The 19,782-nt window shown below is 34.3% G+C and overlaps 1 protein-coding gene across 2 annotated transcripts in view; it reads right to left on the reverse strand.

Annotated features, from left to right (window-relative positions):
- LOC111054209 (sorting nexin-6) overlaps positions 1 to 19,782 on the reverse strand; it is a 47,511-nt gene that overhangs the window by 12,273 nt on the left and 15,456 nt on the right. The window contains exons 7-12 of one of the 2 annotated variants that reach the window (XM_022341187.2): positions 18,964 to 19,129; positions 18,073 to 18,188; positions 14,270 to 14,452; positions 13,324 to 13,341; positions 10,479 to 10,542; positions 9,804 to 9,889 (exon numbers count right to left, since the gene is read on the reverse strand). In XM_022341187.2, the coding sequence (XP_022196879.1) occupies positions 9,804 to 9,889; positions 10,479 to 10,542; positions 13,324 to 13,341; positions 14,270 to 14,452; positions 18,073 to 18,188; positions 18,964 to 19,129 (633 nt within the window). The remainder of the gene's footprint in view (positions 1 to 9,803; positions 9,890 to 10,478; positions 10,543 to 13,323; positions 13,342 to 14,269; positions 14,453 to 18,072; positions 18,189 to 18,963; positions 19,130 to 19,782) is intronic. The other variant, XM_022341188.2, reaches the window with a different exon arrangement.

A 19,782-nucleotide genomic window follows, 5' to 3' on the forward strand; every position in this document is an offset into this window, starting at 1 on the left:
AAAATATAACTTGGGCGAAAGAAAGGGGTTTATTTATTAGCACGGCCAAATAGCTGTTGTTGCTTTTCCTAATGTAAAAATATCTTCCAAAGAAGTAAGGCGCTTTTCGCATGAATCAAGATTATTCCCAAACATTGACTGTTTGTTCTAAAAATATTGGAGAACATGCATATTCGTTGATATTCACTGCAGTATTCCTCATTAATAGCATCAATGCTCCCCATTCAAACAATGCTGACACATTGATGTGAATCTTACTATAATTTGGTTACTTTAGATCAGATGAAGATAATAATGTTGATGATCGCTACTGTTTCAATTTCAATCATGTTTGACATTTTTGCTTTTGATGCCAGCTGTTATTATTTTGTGAAATAAGCTCTCATTGAATGAAATCATAATCATTGAAGTCAATATTATACCATAGAGAAACAATAGCGTAAGAAACGTAAATAGCGTAGAAACTTATGCTACTGTTTCTCTATGATTATACTAAGAAAGCAATTTCTGTTTGAATATGTGTGTTTGTGGATATGTATGTATGTCGGATGGATCTCGAAACGGCTCAAACGATTTTTATTAAATCAGGAATATAGTGGGTTTGCGACAAAAAACATTATTTTGGAACAGGTCTCAACTCTGGGAAAATTCGCTGAAGTTCCTTGAGAGAGGATTATTGCTCCCTCAAGTAGCAGCTGATCGGAAATAAGTTTCCATAATCTGTTGAAAACGTGAGAGAGTGTGTGCAAATGAAAAAGATTACAATAGCTGTAGTTGAGTCAACAAATTTGGCGACCCAATTAATTTAAAACATGACAGTATTCATGGAACATCTGGAAGAATAGATTCAGAAAGTGACCGGATTATAGCAAAAGAAATTTAAAATCGATCTCTCCAAACATATGGTAGTTGAATGTAATGTTTATTGTGAGGTGATAGAAATGGGACTGATTTCTTCAGCTTCTGTTGTATTGGTTCCTCTGTCGCTCTATGTTTGTACGCAGCCATGGCCTTGAGAGAGCCAGTTGCACTGTCTGTTAATTCATTATCCAGACTAAATACCACCAGAACTAATGAGAGAAGCCTTCTATTTTAAAAAAAAACCCTGCTCTGATTAATTCTCATGAAATTCAATCCTGATTGAAATTGAACAGGCTTTTGTGCTACTGGGCCTGATATTTTCATGTTTCAATATCAGCTAAAAACTAAATAAAAGAAAAACATAATATTCCATCAGCTGTTCCTATTTCCTTCCATGATGTCATTACATGATACAAGACAAACCTATTGATATTGATAGATCACAATACTAAAGTTGTCAATCCTATTCTATCAAGACTAATTTTGTTTGTATATCCGACATCGCGAAAACTGCTTAAACAGTTTCGATAAATGGAGGGTATTTTTAAAACTTCAGAAGTGTCCGTTGTGGAATCTATTTGCAAAGAATGAGGAACTTTGGCCAAAATATAACTTGGGCGAAAGAAAGGGGTTTATTTATTAGCACGGCCAAATAGCTGTTGTTGCTTTTCCTAATGTAAAAATATCTTCCAAAGAAGTAAGGCGCTTTTCCCATGAATCAAAATTATTCCCAAACATTGACTGTTTGTTCTAAAAATATTAGAGAATATGCATAATAGTTCGTTGACTGTCAGTAGCCTATTCCTCATTAATAGCATCAATGCTACCCATCAAAACAATGCTGACACATTGATGTGAATCTTACTATAATTTGGTTACTTTAGATCAGATGAAGATAATAATGTTGATGATCGCTACTGTTTCAATTTCAATCATGTTTGACATTTTTGCTTTTGATGCCAGCTGTTATTATTTTGTGAAATAAGCTCTCATTGAATGAAATCATAATCATTGAAGTCAATATTATACCATAGAGAAACAATAGCGTAAGAAACGTAAATAGCGTAGAAACTTATGCTACTGTTTCTCTATGATTATACTAAGAAAGCAATTTCTGTTTGAATATGTGTGTTTGTGGATATGTATGTATGTCGGATGGATCTCGAAACGGCTCAAACGATTTTTATCAAATCAGGAATATAGTGGGTTTGCGACAAAAAACATTATTTTGGAACAGGTCTCAACTCTGGGAAAATTCGCTGAAGTTCCTTGAGAGAGGATTGATTATTGCTCCCTCAAGTAGCACTGATCGGAAATAAGTTTCCATAATCTGTTGAAAACGTGAGAGAGTGTGTGCAAATGAAAAAGATTACAATAGCTGTAGTTGAGTCAACAAATTTGGCGACCCAATTAATTTAAAACATGACAGTATTCATGGAACATCTGGAAGAATAGATTCAGAAAGTGACCGGATTATAGCAAAAGAAATTTAAAATCGATCTCTCCAAACATATGGTAGTTGAATGTAATGTTTATTGTGAGGTGATAGAAATGGGACTGATTTCTTCAGCTTCTGTTGTATTGGTTCCTCTGTCGCTCTATGTTTGTACGCAGCCATGGCCTTGAGAGAGCCAGTTGCACTGTCTGTTAATTCATTATCCAGACTAAATACCACCAGAACTAATGAGAGAAGCCTTCTATTTGAAAAAAACCCTGCTCTGATTAATTCTCATGAAATTCAATCCTGATTGAAATTGAACAGGCTTTTGTGCTACTGGGCCTGATATTTTCATGTTTCAATATCAGCTAAAAACTAAATAAAAGAAAAACATAATATTCCATCAGCTGTTCCTATTTCCTTCCATGATGTCATTACATGATACAAGACAAACCTATTGATATTGATAGATCACAATACTAAAGTTGTAAATCCTATTATATTAAGAGAGCAATCTCTGTATATGGTTATATGGTTATGTATGTCCAAAGGATCTCGAAAACAGCTCTAACGATTTTCACGAAATTTGGAACATAGTAGGTTTATTATATAAAAATCGATTGCACTAGGTCTCATCCCTGGGAAACTCGCTGAAGGACATGAAAAGGATAATAATTATTCATTCTTGGAAAAACAGATGATAATTTCGTTGTCTGTCGATAACAGAAGATGTGAGTGCCTGTGTAGGAGAGAGATAGAATTATGTCCAGCTGTTGAATCTAGAAATTTTAATCGACTTGATCAAAATAATCTGATTTGTTGACATGGCATGGTATATCATCCTAAATTGGAGTATATCATAATTTTCAAAGTTAATCATCATTTTTCAGTTTCAAGTGATTAGAGAGTGTTTTTTGTTAATCCATTTGGTCTGTAAACAATCTAAATCAGAACTTTTCTGTTTTCAAATGTTTGGATTAAAATTGGATCTGAATTCAAGTGTATGGAATATAACTTACTTTTTGGACTATTTATAGTGTATAAATCAAAATTCGGGGAAGTAACAGTTTTGGGCTGTGCCTGTTAGTACTTCCCCAATATTTTTAAATAATTGTGTTCTGTTTATCAATAAATAAACAACAAGCGAAGCTCGGTGCCCCTATATTTTAGATAGAAATTAAATTGAGTCATATGTTAGTTTACATCCAAATTTTCATCCCTAAGCTTTTGGTTTCAAGCTAAGATCAAAGAAAGAAATCATATAATGGAAGTCAATAATCAAAGTGATTGAATAAACGCTATTCAGATTTATGCAAATTCATCCCACTTTAATATTTATGATAGTAAAGTTTATGACATGAGGAATCAGCCACAATAAATGTTATACTGACTATTATGAATAGACTCTTTTGTATGAATGGACTTCCATGAAAGAAAGAATCAGTGGATTGGCTGCTTTCACACTTTTAAATAAGTGAAACAAAAATTAAGTGTCATGCTATGCCAAAAATTTTAGAATAAGCAAGAGATCCATGGATACGAGAGTCATAAAATTCCGAATCAACTTAATTTGGAATTTAATCTTCAATTGCATCAGCAAAAGCAAAAATAACATGATCACTGCTAATTTGATAACTGTCAACGGGAAATATCAATTGCCAAAATTCGAGGTCGACTCTTAAGCCCTGCCCAATATTCTACAAAATTCTCTGCAATTGGACTACTATTCTACAGAGCAGTTCCAACATATCAATGATTATTCAAATGATTTGACTCAATAATTCTCATGTCAAGTTGTGGCCTAACCTCAAAAACGATTATAACAATTTTGGTAGGATTTAGATTATAAATGTTTCACAAAAATAATCTTATCTTTTAATTCCCGTAGCAAAGCACGGGTGCCCTGCTAGTTTTGTTATATAGTTCAAGGAATATTGCTTGGCTTCGAATTGTAAAATAAATTCTTCCCATAGAATAATAATATTTAGATTCCAACTAGGAACTGAATTGTTGATTATTAAATGAGAACTTCAAACTCTTTTTAAGGTTAGCCTTTTGTCCCAATGCCTTATGAATCATAACAAGTTACAAGAATAGGAACAATTTTTAATATTAAAAATTAATTATTGAACCATTTATTATTGAAATTTTATCATTAAAAAATCAAAAACCTGAATCTACATATTATCTGAACCAGAATATTGTTTTTAAAAAGCATAATGCATGATTTTGTTATGAGCAGATTGTAATATTTCAAATGTAACGCCATAAAGACCCCACATAATGGCCGCTCCATAAGGAACACGAGTGTGATGACCTGTAATAATTATTTTATAGACCTTGGCCTTTCCAATTTGCGTTTACTATAGCAAACCAGGCAATGACTACTCTTGAGAGGCATTTTGTACATTTTACTTGGCTATAGTAAACGCAAATTGGAGAGGCGGGTGATGGTGGCACCATCTCTGAGTGAAATTGGTAAATTTCAAACTTCAAATTGCATTATGTTATTCTAAATATTGGAGATGTGTCAATCATATGACAATATAAAATCATGTTTTATCTGTGTTTTAGAGAAAAACAAACAAATACTCGTCACTTGTCCAATTACAACGGTTTAGTGAAGGCTTGAATTGTGCTTGAAATGTTGATTTCCATTCCAGATTATTCAGTTGGAATAAAATGTATGACTGAATTTAAAAAAACTTGAAATAGTTATTTGTATAGAGTGAAAAGTACTGTTTTTTCTCCCTGAGGGAAAAGTTTGAAGCCGGAGGCGAAGCCGAGGGCAACAATTTTCCTGAGGGAGAAAAAACATTTTTCACTCGTGATATACACAACATTTTTCCTCCACCTACATTCTTATAAAAACAATGGCTGCCACAACTACAACTATGATGAAGTTCCCGTTTCAAATTTTACTAGTTAATGAGAAATATTCGTTGGCTGGTATTTTGAATAACATGGAATATAAAAAAATATTTATACATTTTTTTAGTATAGTGATATGAAGTTTGTAATTTTAGCATACAAACATAAATTTCATATATTGATCAAATGTGTGGTTGAGGTTATGGCGAATCATCTGATTGCCACCTGGTATTGCCACCAGTTTTCAACTGGTATAGTTTGTTTATCACTTGTAACAGATTATTTTCAATATTTATCCAGAGTTCAATTTTGTCATTCCAACATTAAAAATATTTCATCATTCATCTAGTTTCATTTAATCAATTTCAACATAGGAAATCAACAAATTAAATTCCTATATTGGTGACCACAACTTGATCGCGACGAAATGAACCACGAAGTACATCGGGTAAAGTTAAAGTTGCCACCATTTTGGTCGGACAAACCTCGTTTATGGTTCCTTCAGGCAGAATCCCAGTTCACACTGTCCAACATCGTAAACGAGATAACCAAATTCCATCATGTTGTGTCTCAATTGGACCAACGCACGGCAGCCGAAGTTGAGGACGTTATTGCGAACCCTCCTCCGCTCAACCCATACACGTTCTTGCACAACATTATTGAACGTTTATCCGCGTCCGAGGAGCAACGCATTCGACAGCTCATCAGTACGGAGGAGTTCGGTGACCGCAAACCGTCACAGTTTCTTCGCCATCTCCGCTCTCTGGCGAATGCGACCGGCATACAAGACAATTCGTTGCGTCAATTATGGCTTCAAACTATTGTTCAAACTATTCTCGCATCGCAACCGGAGTTGGCGCTTGACAAACAAGCCGAACTGGCTGACAAGGTTAGTGAGATTATACCATACACATCTACTTTTCCAGTCAATGCAGCATTTCATGGAAAATGTACGGAGAGTGAGTTACTAAAGGCGATTGCCGACTTACAAAAGCAAGTCGTTGAATTATCTGCTTCTCAATCACGTCAATATCGTTTTCGTTCACGCAGCTCTAACCGCAACACTACAAATGTAAACAAATCCACTGCACGTGAAAAGGTGCACCAATCAGAAGAGGGCCTATGCTGGTACCATGATAATTTTCAAGAAAAAGCTAAGAAATGTGCCAAACCGTGCAGCTGGTCGGAAAACAACCAAAACAATCAGTAACGGCGGCAACTGATTGCTGCTTGTCTGTATCTAATAGCCGTCTTATTGTCACTGATAAAAATTCTAAAATTAATTTTCCAGTTGATACAGGCTCTGACTTATGCTGTTTTCCTCGGCGTCAATTACAACGATGTTCTCCTGTGAATTACGAATTAAGTGCCGCAAATGGAAGCAAAATAAAAACTTATAGGTTCCTAACCCAGATTCTTGACTTGGGACTCCGACGCAATTTCTTAAGGAGATTTGTCGTAGCTGACATTGACATACCAATTATTGGTTCTGATTTTCTTTCTCATTACCACCTTGTACCAGATTGTCGCACCAAACATATCATTGATGCCTCCACCTGGCTTAACTCGCAACCTGTCACAGAGCAGCATTGCAACCATCCAACATTCTTCTGCTTATTCTTCTCTCCTTTGTGAGTTGGCGTCGCGGAGGTCACTCGTCCACCTGGTTAACCACGTCAAAGCTTATCAGCAGATACCAGTTGCTGAGGAAGATATCGGTAAAACCGCAATTATCACTCCATTTGGCCTGTTTGAATTTCCTTCTATGACATTATTGGTCTGCGGAATGCTGGACAAACCTTTCAACGATTTATGGATGAAGTTTTACACGGATTGGATTTTTGCTTTGTTTATATGGATGACATTCTCATCTATTCACGTTCTAAAGAGGTGCATGAAGATCACATTCGAAGTGTTTTGAAACGTCTTGTAAAGTATGGCCTGGTCATCAACCCACTAAAATGCATCTTTGGTGTCTCCGAGATTACTTTTATTGGATACAGCATATCTGCTGCTGGTATTCGAGCACCTGAAGACCGTGTAAAGGTAATCCAAGAATATACTTTACCAAAAACCGCTCAAGGGCTCCGCTGTTTTCTCGGCATGCTCAATTTCTATAGGAGATTCATACCACATGCTTCTGAGTACGAAGCTCCCCTCTACATAGCGCAATCAGTAATCCACTTTTGAAAGACTCCCAACCAATTGGTTGGACACCTGAACTTGAAGAAGCATTTGAAACCTGCAAGAACTGCCTTTCTTCAGCTTCTCTTCTTGTCCATCCCCGAATTGGCGCACCACTTGGTTTATTTACTGATGCTTCTAACCATTCAGTTGGAGCATGCTTACAACTGGTTGAAGGCATATGGCACCTCTTGCTTTCTTTTCAAAAAATTATCTTTGAAAGAAGGTGGTTGGCCTGCATACTATTGTGAGCTACTTGCGGTTTATGCAGCGGTGCAGCATTTTCGCCACCTCTTAGAAGGACACCCTTTCACTATCTACACAGACCACAAGCCTTTAATCTATGCTTTTCAACAGAAACGTGAAAAACTTCCACCGATTCAACTAAACCAACTATCAATCATCTCTGAGTTTTCAACATATATACAATACGTCAAAGGCACCCAGAACATTGTTGCTGATACACTTTCACGTATTGAAGCTATTAATACAACCCTTGATTATGAGTTATTTGTCAAATCTAAAGAGATTGATGAAGAACTTAAGAAACTAACGCCAGAGAATTCTTCTCTCTCATTGGAACGAGTACCCATTCCCGGATCACCACTTACCGTGCTCTGTGATGTTTCTACAGGGAAACCTCGACAGTTTCTTACACAACCTTTTAGACGACAGCCTCAATAACCTAAGTCATCCCGGACCCAATGCTTCACTCAAGTTGGTCAGCAACAGATTTGTTTGGCCAAACATGAACAAGAACTGTCGAGATTGGGCTCGTGCTTGTACTGGTTGTCAACGATCAAAGATTACTCGACATGTTCATGCTCCTTGTGGAAATTTTGTGACACCTACAAAAAGATTTTCTCATATCCACGTCGAACTGATTGGCCCACTTCCTCCTGCACGATCGTTCAATTATTGCTTAACGGTCACAGATCGTTTTACTCGATGGCCATAAGTTTATCCTTTATCTGACATAGCTGCAGAGACAGTGTGTCATGCACTTTTGGATTGCTGGATATCTCGTTTTGGTTTCCCAGAAACTGTGACTACAGATCGCGGGACACAATTCACTTCCAACCTCTTCAACACATTCGCCAAGCTATTTGGAATTCGACTCAGAAGTACAACAAGTTGGCATCCAGCATCAAACGGTATGATTGAACGATTCCATCGCCATCTAAAAGCCGCAATTATGGCTCATGCTAAGGCTGATTGGGTTGAAGCCTTGCCTCTAGTACTTATTGGTATTCGCTCTGTTTTCAAGGAAGATATCAAGGCTACTACATCCGAATTTGTCTATGGAGAGACTCTTCGTTTGCCCTTTGAGCTGCTTTCTTCAAAACCACAAGACAATCATCTTGACATCTCCGACAGTTTTATTTCAAGCTTGAGAGAATTCATGTCGCAATTCCAGCAACAAGACATGGTCAACCAGGCGTCTTTGTGTTTAAAGAACTGTCCACATGCAGCGAGAAGGACCAATCTTAAGGGCACTTCAGCCACCTTAAACTGGTTCCCATGAGGTGGTGGACAGAGACGATAAAACCTTCACATTAAGGATTAATGGAAAAACCGCTAAGGTTTCCATTGACCGGGTGAAGCCAGCATACATCCTTCAAGGCGACTCACCTCAGCCTTCCCACCCTGTTCCAGGAAAAAAGTGAGCTTCAAAATTTCGGATGACCAAATCGTCTGCCGTGGGGGGGGGGGGTAATGTGGCGAATCATCTGATTACCACCTGTGATGTTTTCAACTGGTATAGTTTGTTTATCACTTGTAACAGTTTATTTTCAATATTTATCCAGAGTTCAATTTTGTCATTCCAACATTAAAAATATTTCATCATTGATCTAGTTTCCTTTAATCAATTTCAACATAGGAAATCAACAAATTGAATTCCTATAAGGTATTGAATTTAGTTGGTTTAATGACTACTCTATACGCTTCCTCATCTGAGCTTAGACCTTCTAACCTATTTCGAATGTACGTTTTTAAAATAGAGATGCTTCCCATGTAATTTAAATGGAGTTACTTTTACGCTCTAGGGAGTTTTCCTGTTTTTCCCTCCCGAGAGCAAAAAGTGACACTTTAGTATTATGTTCCAGGTAGTAAAGTAAGCACTTTAGAGAGAAGGTGTAGGATAAAATATTTTTTATGAGAAGTCAGGTTATGATGACATTTAAATGTAAACAAACACGAAGCAGACGAACTGTTTAAACTTTTTTTACTGCTTGAAATTTACCAATTTTACTCATAAATAGAGCCACCATCATCCGCCTCGCGAATTTGCGTTTACTATAGAAATGATATTAACTGATTTTTAAATTGATACCTTTTACAACAAATTCAACTTATTAATTTCAATCACGATGCGAGTGTATTGAATTCTTTGAAAAGTATTGAATTTGAAAGTTGATATTTGAGGAAATACAGTGGAATACTTTACCTTTGCATGTTTGATTTCCAGTTCTGCAAGTTCAATCAAATTTTTACGAAATTGCTGCACCCTCCTTTGTTTGAAATCCATCAATTCTAAAACCATAAACAAGATCAATATAAATTGATATTTATTGACTCAGTGTAAAGTGTAGAGATTTTTATGGATAATGGTTTTAAGAGAATGTATAAATTGATAATATTGAATTATTTACTGAAATTTATATATTATTTTCACATCGTTAGAAAGTAGTTGTGTTTCGGTTGCTTGAATGGGTAACTGCAGAAAATAGCTGTCAGTTATTAACATGATAATATTTATTAAATTACTAAAAATTCATTAAAATGATAGAAGGAGGACTAACAGGCACAGCCCAAATCTATTCCTCCCTCGAATTTTTACCAATATGCTCTAAAATTACTTATCTGGTGGTAAGGAAACTTGTTACCTATACCATATTGAATTCAAAAAGTATGATAAGATATGCTTGGTGAAAAATGTAAATAGGAGCTTATTTTCAAAATTACAGTTGATATTTCAAATTTTTGAGACCCACTACAAAAATTCATCTCTCATGTGAATGGAGAAAACTAGTCTGAAACTTCAAACGCGAATAGTTATAAAGATGTTTATTATGAATAATTGAAGGAGCACTTGAAGGCTACTTTATATTCTTTTACTGACCTTCTTTTCCTTGATCTGACATTTTTTCAAACTTTTCGCATGCTTCCTGTTGCGCAGTTTCGGCCTGTTCATAGGAAAAAATAGATTATTAACTTTGAATAATTATAATTTATTATGATAAAAAAGTTGACTGTATTTAATTTTTAAGAATGTGAATATTATCAATTTCAACTCGATCTGACTTGTCATTCAACTCACCGTGAATTATATATAAAAAATAAAATGTAATTTTTCATAAAATTTAGATCTATTATTATAATCAAATATGATGAAGGTTCTAGGATCAATACCCTACTCTTGATGTTGAAATGATTTTTAAGAGATCCTTTTTATAGCTACACATATTACAAGCGTTACCATACTATTTTGCGATGTGTAGAAATAGGACATAGCCTACAGTATTAGTTTTGCAATTTTCACTCACAGCTCAGCTCATGTCATCCGCTAAATTGACTTCCAGAATTATAATTCATTATGTCTAAAAGTTCCTAGACATAGGTATCCTACAAAACATTCGGTATAAATAATAATAACTTGGATAATAATAAATTATAACCTTATCAGGGTGACCATCAGTTAAACATAAACATTAAGATAATGATTGGAAATTCATTGATTGTCATATTATCTGTGACAGTATAATTATTTTTCCTTCTACTTGTACCGTTATTCATACCATTCTTCTTCTAAACTCTACAAGTAATCTTGAGAAAAACTCAAATAATGATTCAAGATTTTTAAGAAAAAAATCGGCATGCTCGACGCACTCATCAATGACATTCTACTATACACATTCAAGAGAAAAATCAATTTTACTATAGTGTACAAGCAAGTCAAACTCTATAACAATGTTCTTTATTCATGAATGATTGTAGAGTTCAAAATTTTGCATCATCCAGCCACGTGCAAAATCATGCCTAATAATGATGGTTTGTACTAAAGAATATTATTAATCAAATATAAAAAACTATTATTTGGTTCATCTAATCTGCATTCAAATATATGTTCGAATACAGTGTCTAATCAACAATATATTGGGCATCAATGCATATTCACAATACAATAAGCTATTTCTTAATAGGCGTACAATCAAAGCATAATTACTACAATATAGTATGTTTTAAAATATTGATGTAAACTGAAATCATTGAATATCTCCGCCACAATTATAATTAACGAGGTAGAGATTTGGCTATACTGATGGTTAACCAAATCACGCTCAACCTAGTAATTTCTGCGTTTGACTTAGTCATGGATCATGAATAAAGCATATGACCATGGATTAAAGCAGACTCAGAAATATTCATCAAAGAACTTTGATAAACGACTACGTAAATATTACACGCAAATGATTTCTTGTGCAACCATACATAACTGAGTTTTTTTCCAATTGTTATGGATCATATATTATCATAGCTAAGTAAGTTGAATATATAATGAATATTATTTAAAGTGTAACACCTAATATTTAAGTTGAGAAGAATATAAATAGAATGAAATTTCAACCTACTTGTTTAACAAGCCTATATTTAGCAACTCATATATATGAATCTTGTTATTTTGAAATAAACAGATAAAAATAATCTTGACACACAGCTTAACCTCATTACAAATGAATTGAATGTCTTGTTACAAATTACAGCCCACCAACAAAAGGTATTGTTACACATGATGAGGTAGCTTAAATGTTCAATAGTGACACAGAAGTTCTGTTTTGCAGAATGTTTCTGCTGTCGATGACCTACTAAAAACCAAAACGATATTGTGAAGGATTGTAATCTAATTTTTTTACAAATATCTCTAACCTGTCTAATCCAAATTTCCTAAAAAATAGAAATAAAAATAAATTAAGTATGGAGATTTTCGTAGCAATCTATTCACAACAAAACAATCGAGTTACTCACGCAGGATGTATAAATACACATGCAAGCAATTCAATGAACTGCAAGACTAAGAGCAAGTTGCACGAAAGCCGATTCAATTTATATCTCAGCGAAATGAATAGATTCAATGAGGATTACGAAATAAATTGTGTTAAATAAAAAGAACAATTGAAAGGGATAACCTAAGATTACCAGAACTGGAATGATATTGCGGATGATGCCCGCATGAGATTTTTGCTTGTGCATGGGTAATGGAAAGTGCGAGGGTGATTTGATGAGCCGATTCAAGGGATAACTATAACCAAAAATAGAATCCCACTAATAATTCATACTCATTTTCAAATCAGTACTTTTCAAGAAACGTTTTCTTAACTTATATGGCCTTCAAAGAAAAAATAATTTTTTAAACGCCTATAAAAGTATCCTTTGTCGCCTATAAACAACAAAGAATAAAACAAACGTTTAGTCTAAATTTTAGAAAGTGCTCGGATAAATCCTAGGCAGAATGGCTTAACTTAAGGCACATCTATTTACTTTGAAGTAAAACTATAAGTTGTAAACTGAAGTAGGGTGTATGTAATCTAGTAGCATATTATCTTCAAGTTAGGAAATGTGTCAAAAAACGTGAGCACATTCGTCGTCGTGGAGAAGCTAGCATACATAGACTTGCAGAAAAGAGAACATGAGACACGTCATATATGCAAATGAGCTTACATTCCACTACAACCGAGCTCATTACGACAAATGTATGAGGATATCCAAAAGGATACATAAGTAACCAAAGCATACAAAAAGTCTATGACGTTTCAAGAGGTCCTAATGTTGTGCAATATAAATAAAGAATTAGTCGTTCTAGATGTTAAATTAACCAATATTTAGTTTTTTATTTGATTGGCTTTCGTGCAACAGGCTGTGAGGTAACAATATTGAAACTTGGGAGGGTATCAATGAAGTTTACTCACATCTGCCACTTCTTGGGCCTTTAAAGAGAAAATAATACATGTTAATGTCATAGCTAACCCAACAAGCAATAAATATACAAACCAATTTCTTACCATAAAAATCAGACGCTGTACAAAGAATCGACAAGGAAGATGGACATAATTTGTTTAATTATCAATTCAATGAAAAGAGAAGCATTTGCTTGCATTGGGTGGAGAGAGAGAAGTTATTTAAATATCTCGTTTTACTCACTACAATAATTCATATTGAATAATGCACTTCAGGTTATTAGTATTTCAGTGTTAGTTGATCAGCATAATGCTTTTGGTTATTGACGCAGTACTTTCTATGGTTACCATATTGTGTTATTAAGGATAAGTTGACTTTGCCCTAAACTAGTTTTATTTAAAAAAATTAACTTAACAATGAAGATTCAACATCAAAATAAAAAGATTGAAATGAACCACGTATTAATTGCTACAAACCACAAATTGCTCAAGGCTAAACAGATCAGGGGATCGAGGTGGCCACAATCCTCTTAAAATTATCCTTATATCAAAAAATCCTGTAGCATATTCCTGTGACAACGTTAAACTTAAAAGCTTGGCCTTCACTATTTCAACTGCTGTGCACAAGAAATAAAACGTCATCACTACTCCAGCTCCAGTTATACTAACATTAGAAACAGTATTTAACCAGTTTCACACAAATATATGCATTTTCCAAAATAAATACATTCAGTAAAAGCTAATGAGCGACAGGTTCTGTGGTAAAAACAAAATTGAATTTTAAAATGGGAGATACCTAAGTGAAATAGCTAAACTGAAAATAACTACTGGTGGCCGTGGCTAAGGCTACCAGAGTTTCTTCTAATTTTTGGATTAGCAATTCGGTGAGTTCGTTAGACTGAGTAGTGGAAATTACTCCACTTATAATAATTTATAGAATATGGAAAATTTGACTTACAGCAAGGACATCCTTGTTCTTAGCACGAGCTTTCTCTAAATTTCTGTTTGCTGCTTCGTAATTTGAAAGACAGCGTAATCGACGATAAAGGAGTCGTTTAACGGCAAATGAATCGTTCATGTAGTATCGCAGAACATCAGATAGTTTTAGGTCTTCATCAGAAGCAACTCGGCCTTCAACTTTCTGTAAATTAAGAATTAAAAAATATTAATATTATTTAAAAATATCAAATATTATGAGGAATTAAATATTAATACAATACTTCATCTACCCAGTGTAGGAACCAAGACAATTTTGAAAAGTTTGAAAGTAGAATATCTTTAGAGAGAAGCACATGCGGCAAAATAATGAGGCGAGAAAGATTAACACTATTTTTATCGAATGACTGCCGCAGAACAGAAGAAAAAGAAGTCAACTAGCCTTGCAAAAATGAGAGATGAAATTGTGAAAAAGGGAAATGTGTTTGGTAGAGTCTAGCCAACCTAAGTAACGAGTTAACTGGTACACATATTCATTCGCACAACACCAGGTTTAGAACACTGGTCCAATTTATAAGGGTTGAGCAATAAAGGACCAATTTTTACGAAAAAGAACTCTACGTTGATTATCCAAGTAAACAAATTATCAAATGACCACAGCCTATTCAGCTGACTGATTGTCCCACTATTTAGATAGGTATTTCATTGTGATGATTTGATATAAGATTCTGAGATAACAGTATTCACTATACTGGCTGGTTGGCTGTATTGCTGTATTATACCTATGTATTGTATGACGATTTTTAATGTGGCGGATTGTGCCATCCTTGATAATGAAATTAAGAACAAATAAATGAAGTAACTTTGAAATTTCGAAGTTTTCGAAATAGTTTTAAGATGAATTATCATATCACACTGGGTAAACCTGGGTTCCAGAGAGTTCAGACAAATAGAACGGAGGAACAAGCAAATCTATAAACTGATTTCGCATATGAGATGTAAAATAGCTTGTTTAAATGCTTGTTAAGATATTACAATAATGTCTTATTTGCGCGTTTTTCTAATAAGCGGACAATATTGAAATATAATACAGTTGTCATCAATTACAGTAAAATAACTTAATGAGGAAAGCCATTTCTTAGAAACTAATATTTAAATAATTTACTTTTAAAAATACAACCTGTACAGATGTTAGTGAAAAAAAGGGAAATATATACAGTAAATATATGATAATATCAAGTATCATAGCCAGTAGAAAAACTAGAATAATCTGCTCCATAACCTACTTACAGATCTTCCAGATCTTCTAATATAAAGTATAGTGATTCGCTATTTTCAATAAATGTTTCTAGGATTGAAGTAGCAATAATTAAAAATTTCTTAAAAAATTATGTATTATTATTTTCAATTAAACTTCAATTCGACATTACAATTTTAGGAATTTACGGGTATAGTGTTCAGTACTGGAGTAAAAAATCTGGTGTGGTACACTCACACAACTTTCCTTGCTCATATTTGAAACTACGATCAGACTTCTGTATATGTGTATATATAATTGTTTTCAAAGTACTTTTTCTTTGTGTGAATTGTGAAATTCGATGATTTTTTAGTCGTCATTTTTTTAAAGTCGTCAAAACAGCTGTTCTACAGATGAAATAACTCGACTATGTGTTCTTTTTATGAACTGCGCTACCTACCTACCTCATGCACGAGAAGGAGGTTACTAAGTCCATTTCCCAAGGATGGGGTGGACCCCCCATTGATTTTCCAGAAAGGAGACTCATGCCAGTTGATAGAGCTGATAAATAACTGAACAGGGTATGAATTTGAAAAAAATCGGTCAAGTTATTTTTGAGAAAATCGTGAAAAACATGTTTTTTTAGTAATTATCCGCCATTTTTCTCAAGAATATTACGGAGCTCCTGCAATTTTCCCAGGAAAAAAACTCATGTCAATTGATAGGGCTTATGAATAGCTATCCATGGTTCAAATTTAAAGAAAATCATTGAAGCCGTTTTCGAGAAAACCGTGAAAAACCTGGTTTTTTAGTCATTATCCGCCATTTTTCTCAAGAATATTACGGAGCTCATGGAATTTTCCCAGAAATGAGACTTATGCCAGTTGATAGGGCTTATAAATAGCTATCCATGGTATAAATTTGAAGGGAATCGTTAGAGCCGTTCTCGAGAAAACCGTGAAAAACATGGATTTTTAGTCATTATCCGCCATTTTTCTCAAGAATATTACGGAGCTCCTGAAATTTTCCCAGAAATGAGACTCATGTCAGTTGATAGGGCTTATAAATAGCTATCCATGGTATAAATTTGAAGAAAATCGTTAGAGCCGTTTTCGAGAAAAACGTGAAAAACATGGTTTTTTAGTAATTATCCGCCATTTTTTCCGCCATCTTGAATTGGATTTTATTGAATTTCTTATTGTCGGATCCTCATGGTATAAGGACCTTAAGTTTAAAATTTCAAGTCAATCGGTTAATTAGGAATGGAGTTATCGTGTTCACAGACATACACACATACACACACACACACAACACACACACACACACACACACACACACATACACACACACACACACACACACACATACACACACACACACACACACACACACACACACACACACACACACACACACACACACACACAACACACACACACACACAACACACACACACACACACACACCACACACACACACACACACACACACACACACCACACACACACACACACACACACACATACACACACATAGACCAACACCCAAAAATCATTTTTTTGGACTCAGGGGACCTTGAAACGTATGGAAAACATGAAATTAGGGTACCTTAATTTTTTTTGGAAAGCAATACTTTCCTTACCTATGGTAATAGGGCAAGGAAAGTAAAATTGGAAAACGTGATAATGTCAAACATTGGAAATTGTAAAAAAATTGTAAAATGGATTTCAGGAATTGTAATCTATATTTAATTGACCGAGCGAAGTGAGGTCTAAGATTCAAGTCGACGGTTTGGCATTTCTCTTAATGTTTGAATGTTTATGTTTTTATGTTGCGCATTTACGGCGAAACGCGGTAATAGATTTTCATGAAATTTGACAGGTATGTTCCTTTTTTAATTGCGCGTCGACGTATATACAAGGTTTTTAGAAATTTTGCATTTTAAGGATAATATAAAAGGAAAAAGGAGCCTCCTTCATACGCCAATATTAGAGTAGAAATCAAACTATAGAATTATTCATCATAAATCAGCTGACAAGTGATTACACAGATGTGTGGAGAAGCCAGTCTATTGCTGTATTTACATAAGATCTATAGTTTCAATCAGGTACTTGTGGATGAAAATACTGCGTGAGGTCTACTGTTCACAGAACTACTAGTGTAGAGTACTTAGGAAGAAACTTAGATATTGTACAAAATTTCTAAGAAAAAATTGAAAAATTATAAATTTTCCGGACGTGAATTAGTGATTTTGGTGATTTGTTTTGTGTTTTTAGCTTTCTAAAATCAAAAGAAACTTTTTCAAAATAAAATGTATGTGAAAATCAAGATTAACTATCACAGTTTTCTGTGATGGGAGAGTGTGGTTATGTCGGCGAAGTCAAACTTCCTACGGGACTCCTCACAATCCAAGCTAAACGCTATTAATAATAATAATGTACAAGATTTGTACAATAGAGTTCAGAGACTGTAATCTGTATTTAATATAGAGTAAGACGGAGGAGTAGAGGCCTGCAAGAAGTCACATCCAAAACATAGTGCAATCGTTGATTGCAAAATAAAACAATTTGAGTAATAATTTGGCTTACCCTTGCTTTTTCAAATGTTTCAGCAATTTTGGTGAGGAACTTTTCGAGATCGCGATGCTCGTGAGTAGCAAGTTGCAGGAGGCAACTAGAAATCTTGATGAATGAGTCAGCTACGTCTGCAAATGAGTTTTTATCGCAAATATTATTTTGAGTTTCCTCGAAAAAAACTACAATACAGTATTTGTTATTGGAGGTTGAGAGAAAGTCTCTCCAATTTCTAGCAAGTTATAAAAATGTTTCATAATTTTCAACAAATTGGATAATCTTAAACATTGTTGATCGGTAATCAACTCCAGGGACAATTGAGTTGTCAAATTTTCTGCAAATTTCGTTTATTGAAGGAAAAAATGATTCTCACTTTTATTCCTCCTTGTTTAACCTTCACCAGAACTCAATATTCCTAGAGAAAATTAGCGCATTCATCAAAGCAGAGACTGAACAATAATTAGTAATAAACCATTCTCAAACACGTAATGTAAACCATAATTCTCAGCATTTTGACTTTCCGATTCTTTTTCTTATCTTTCCTCACGACCAACAAAGGAAAAGCCCAATGTACAAATAACCAACCTTCCCACCTGCACACATAAAACACATCAAGTGCTACCTAATATACGAGGTAAAATGGATAATGTAAGTATGTAAGTATGTTACTACTTGTTATGTTTTTGACCCCGGATTGAAATGTATTAGTGGTCTGCAGTAAGGCAAGTCCAATGCTTCAAGTGAATAGTTAAAATAATTTATTTCTTATTCATGACCACCACATTAAGTTGTAAAATTTACAGTAGTTATAGCGCCCGATTACTCAGCATAAAGTTACGGCAGCTTTACCAACATTTTAGAATCACTGAGCGATATAACTTAATAAAAGGTATCGCTTCAACTTACCTTTATGTTTTTTAGTCATTCTATCAGATTTTTCAGTAGCTTCCTTCAAATGGGAATGAAAATCAATTACAAAGTTTTTCTCCTGTTCGAAGAAATCATTAACATCTTTCACTGTTGCAGATAAGAGGAATTCATCAGTTGACTTCGATAATGATTTCATTAAGCTCTGAAAAAAACAAAATCCCAAAAATGTCAATCGAGAAAACATTATTTATTTTATTATTTATATCATAACAATAGTACATTTTTTAGAAACCAATATTATTTATATATGATTAGTAATTTACATAAGTCCGAAAGAATAAAGTTTTACACTAACAATATAATTGAGGCCATCATCAACTAGAAGCATTCTAGCTAAAATATAAATACATTAGAAAAATATTCAATTTTCACACTGGATTCCTTCTCCTAGTTTGATCTCTGAATTAAGAAATTGATCGTTCACTTTGTATTATGATAATAGGTTCAAGGTGCAATCGAGTTCTGCACGGGAATCCTATTATATTAAACGAGCAATTTCTGTATATATCTGGTTATTTTTATATCTGGTTATATATGTTTTACGAATCTCGAAAACTGCTCAAACGATTTTCACGAAATTTGGAACATAGTAGGTTTATGATATAAAGATTCGATTGCACTAGGTCTCATTCTTTGGAAAACTCGCTGAACGACATTAAAAGGATAATTCATCCTTGGAAAACAGATGATAATTTCGTCGTCTCTCGATAACAGAAGGTGCGTGTGCCTGTGTGGGAGAGACACAGAATTATTTCCAGCTGTGTAATCATAATCAATCAGCGAGAAATTTTATCT

The sequence above is a fragment of the Nilaparvata lugens genome, chromosome 3 (genome assembly GCF_014356525.2).
Source record: "Nilaparvata lugens isolate BPH chromosome 3, ASM1435652v1, whole genome shotgun sequence".
NCBI lineage: Eukaryota > Metazoa > Arthropoda > Insecta > Hemiptera > Delphacidae > Nilaparvata > Nilaparvata lugens.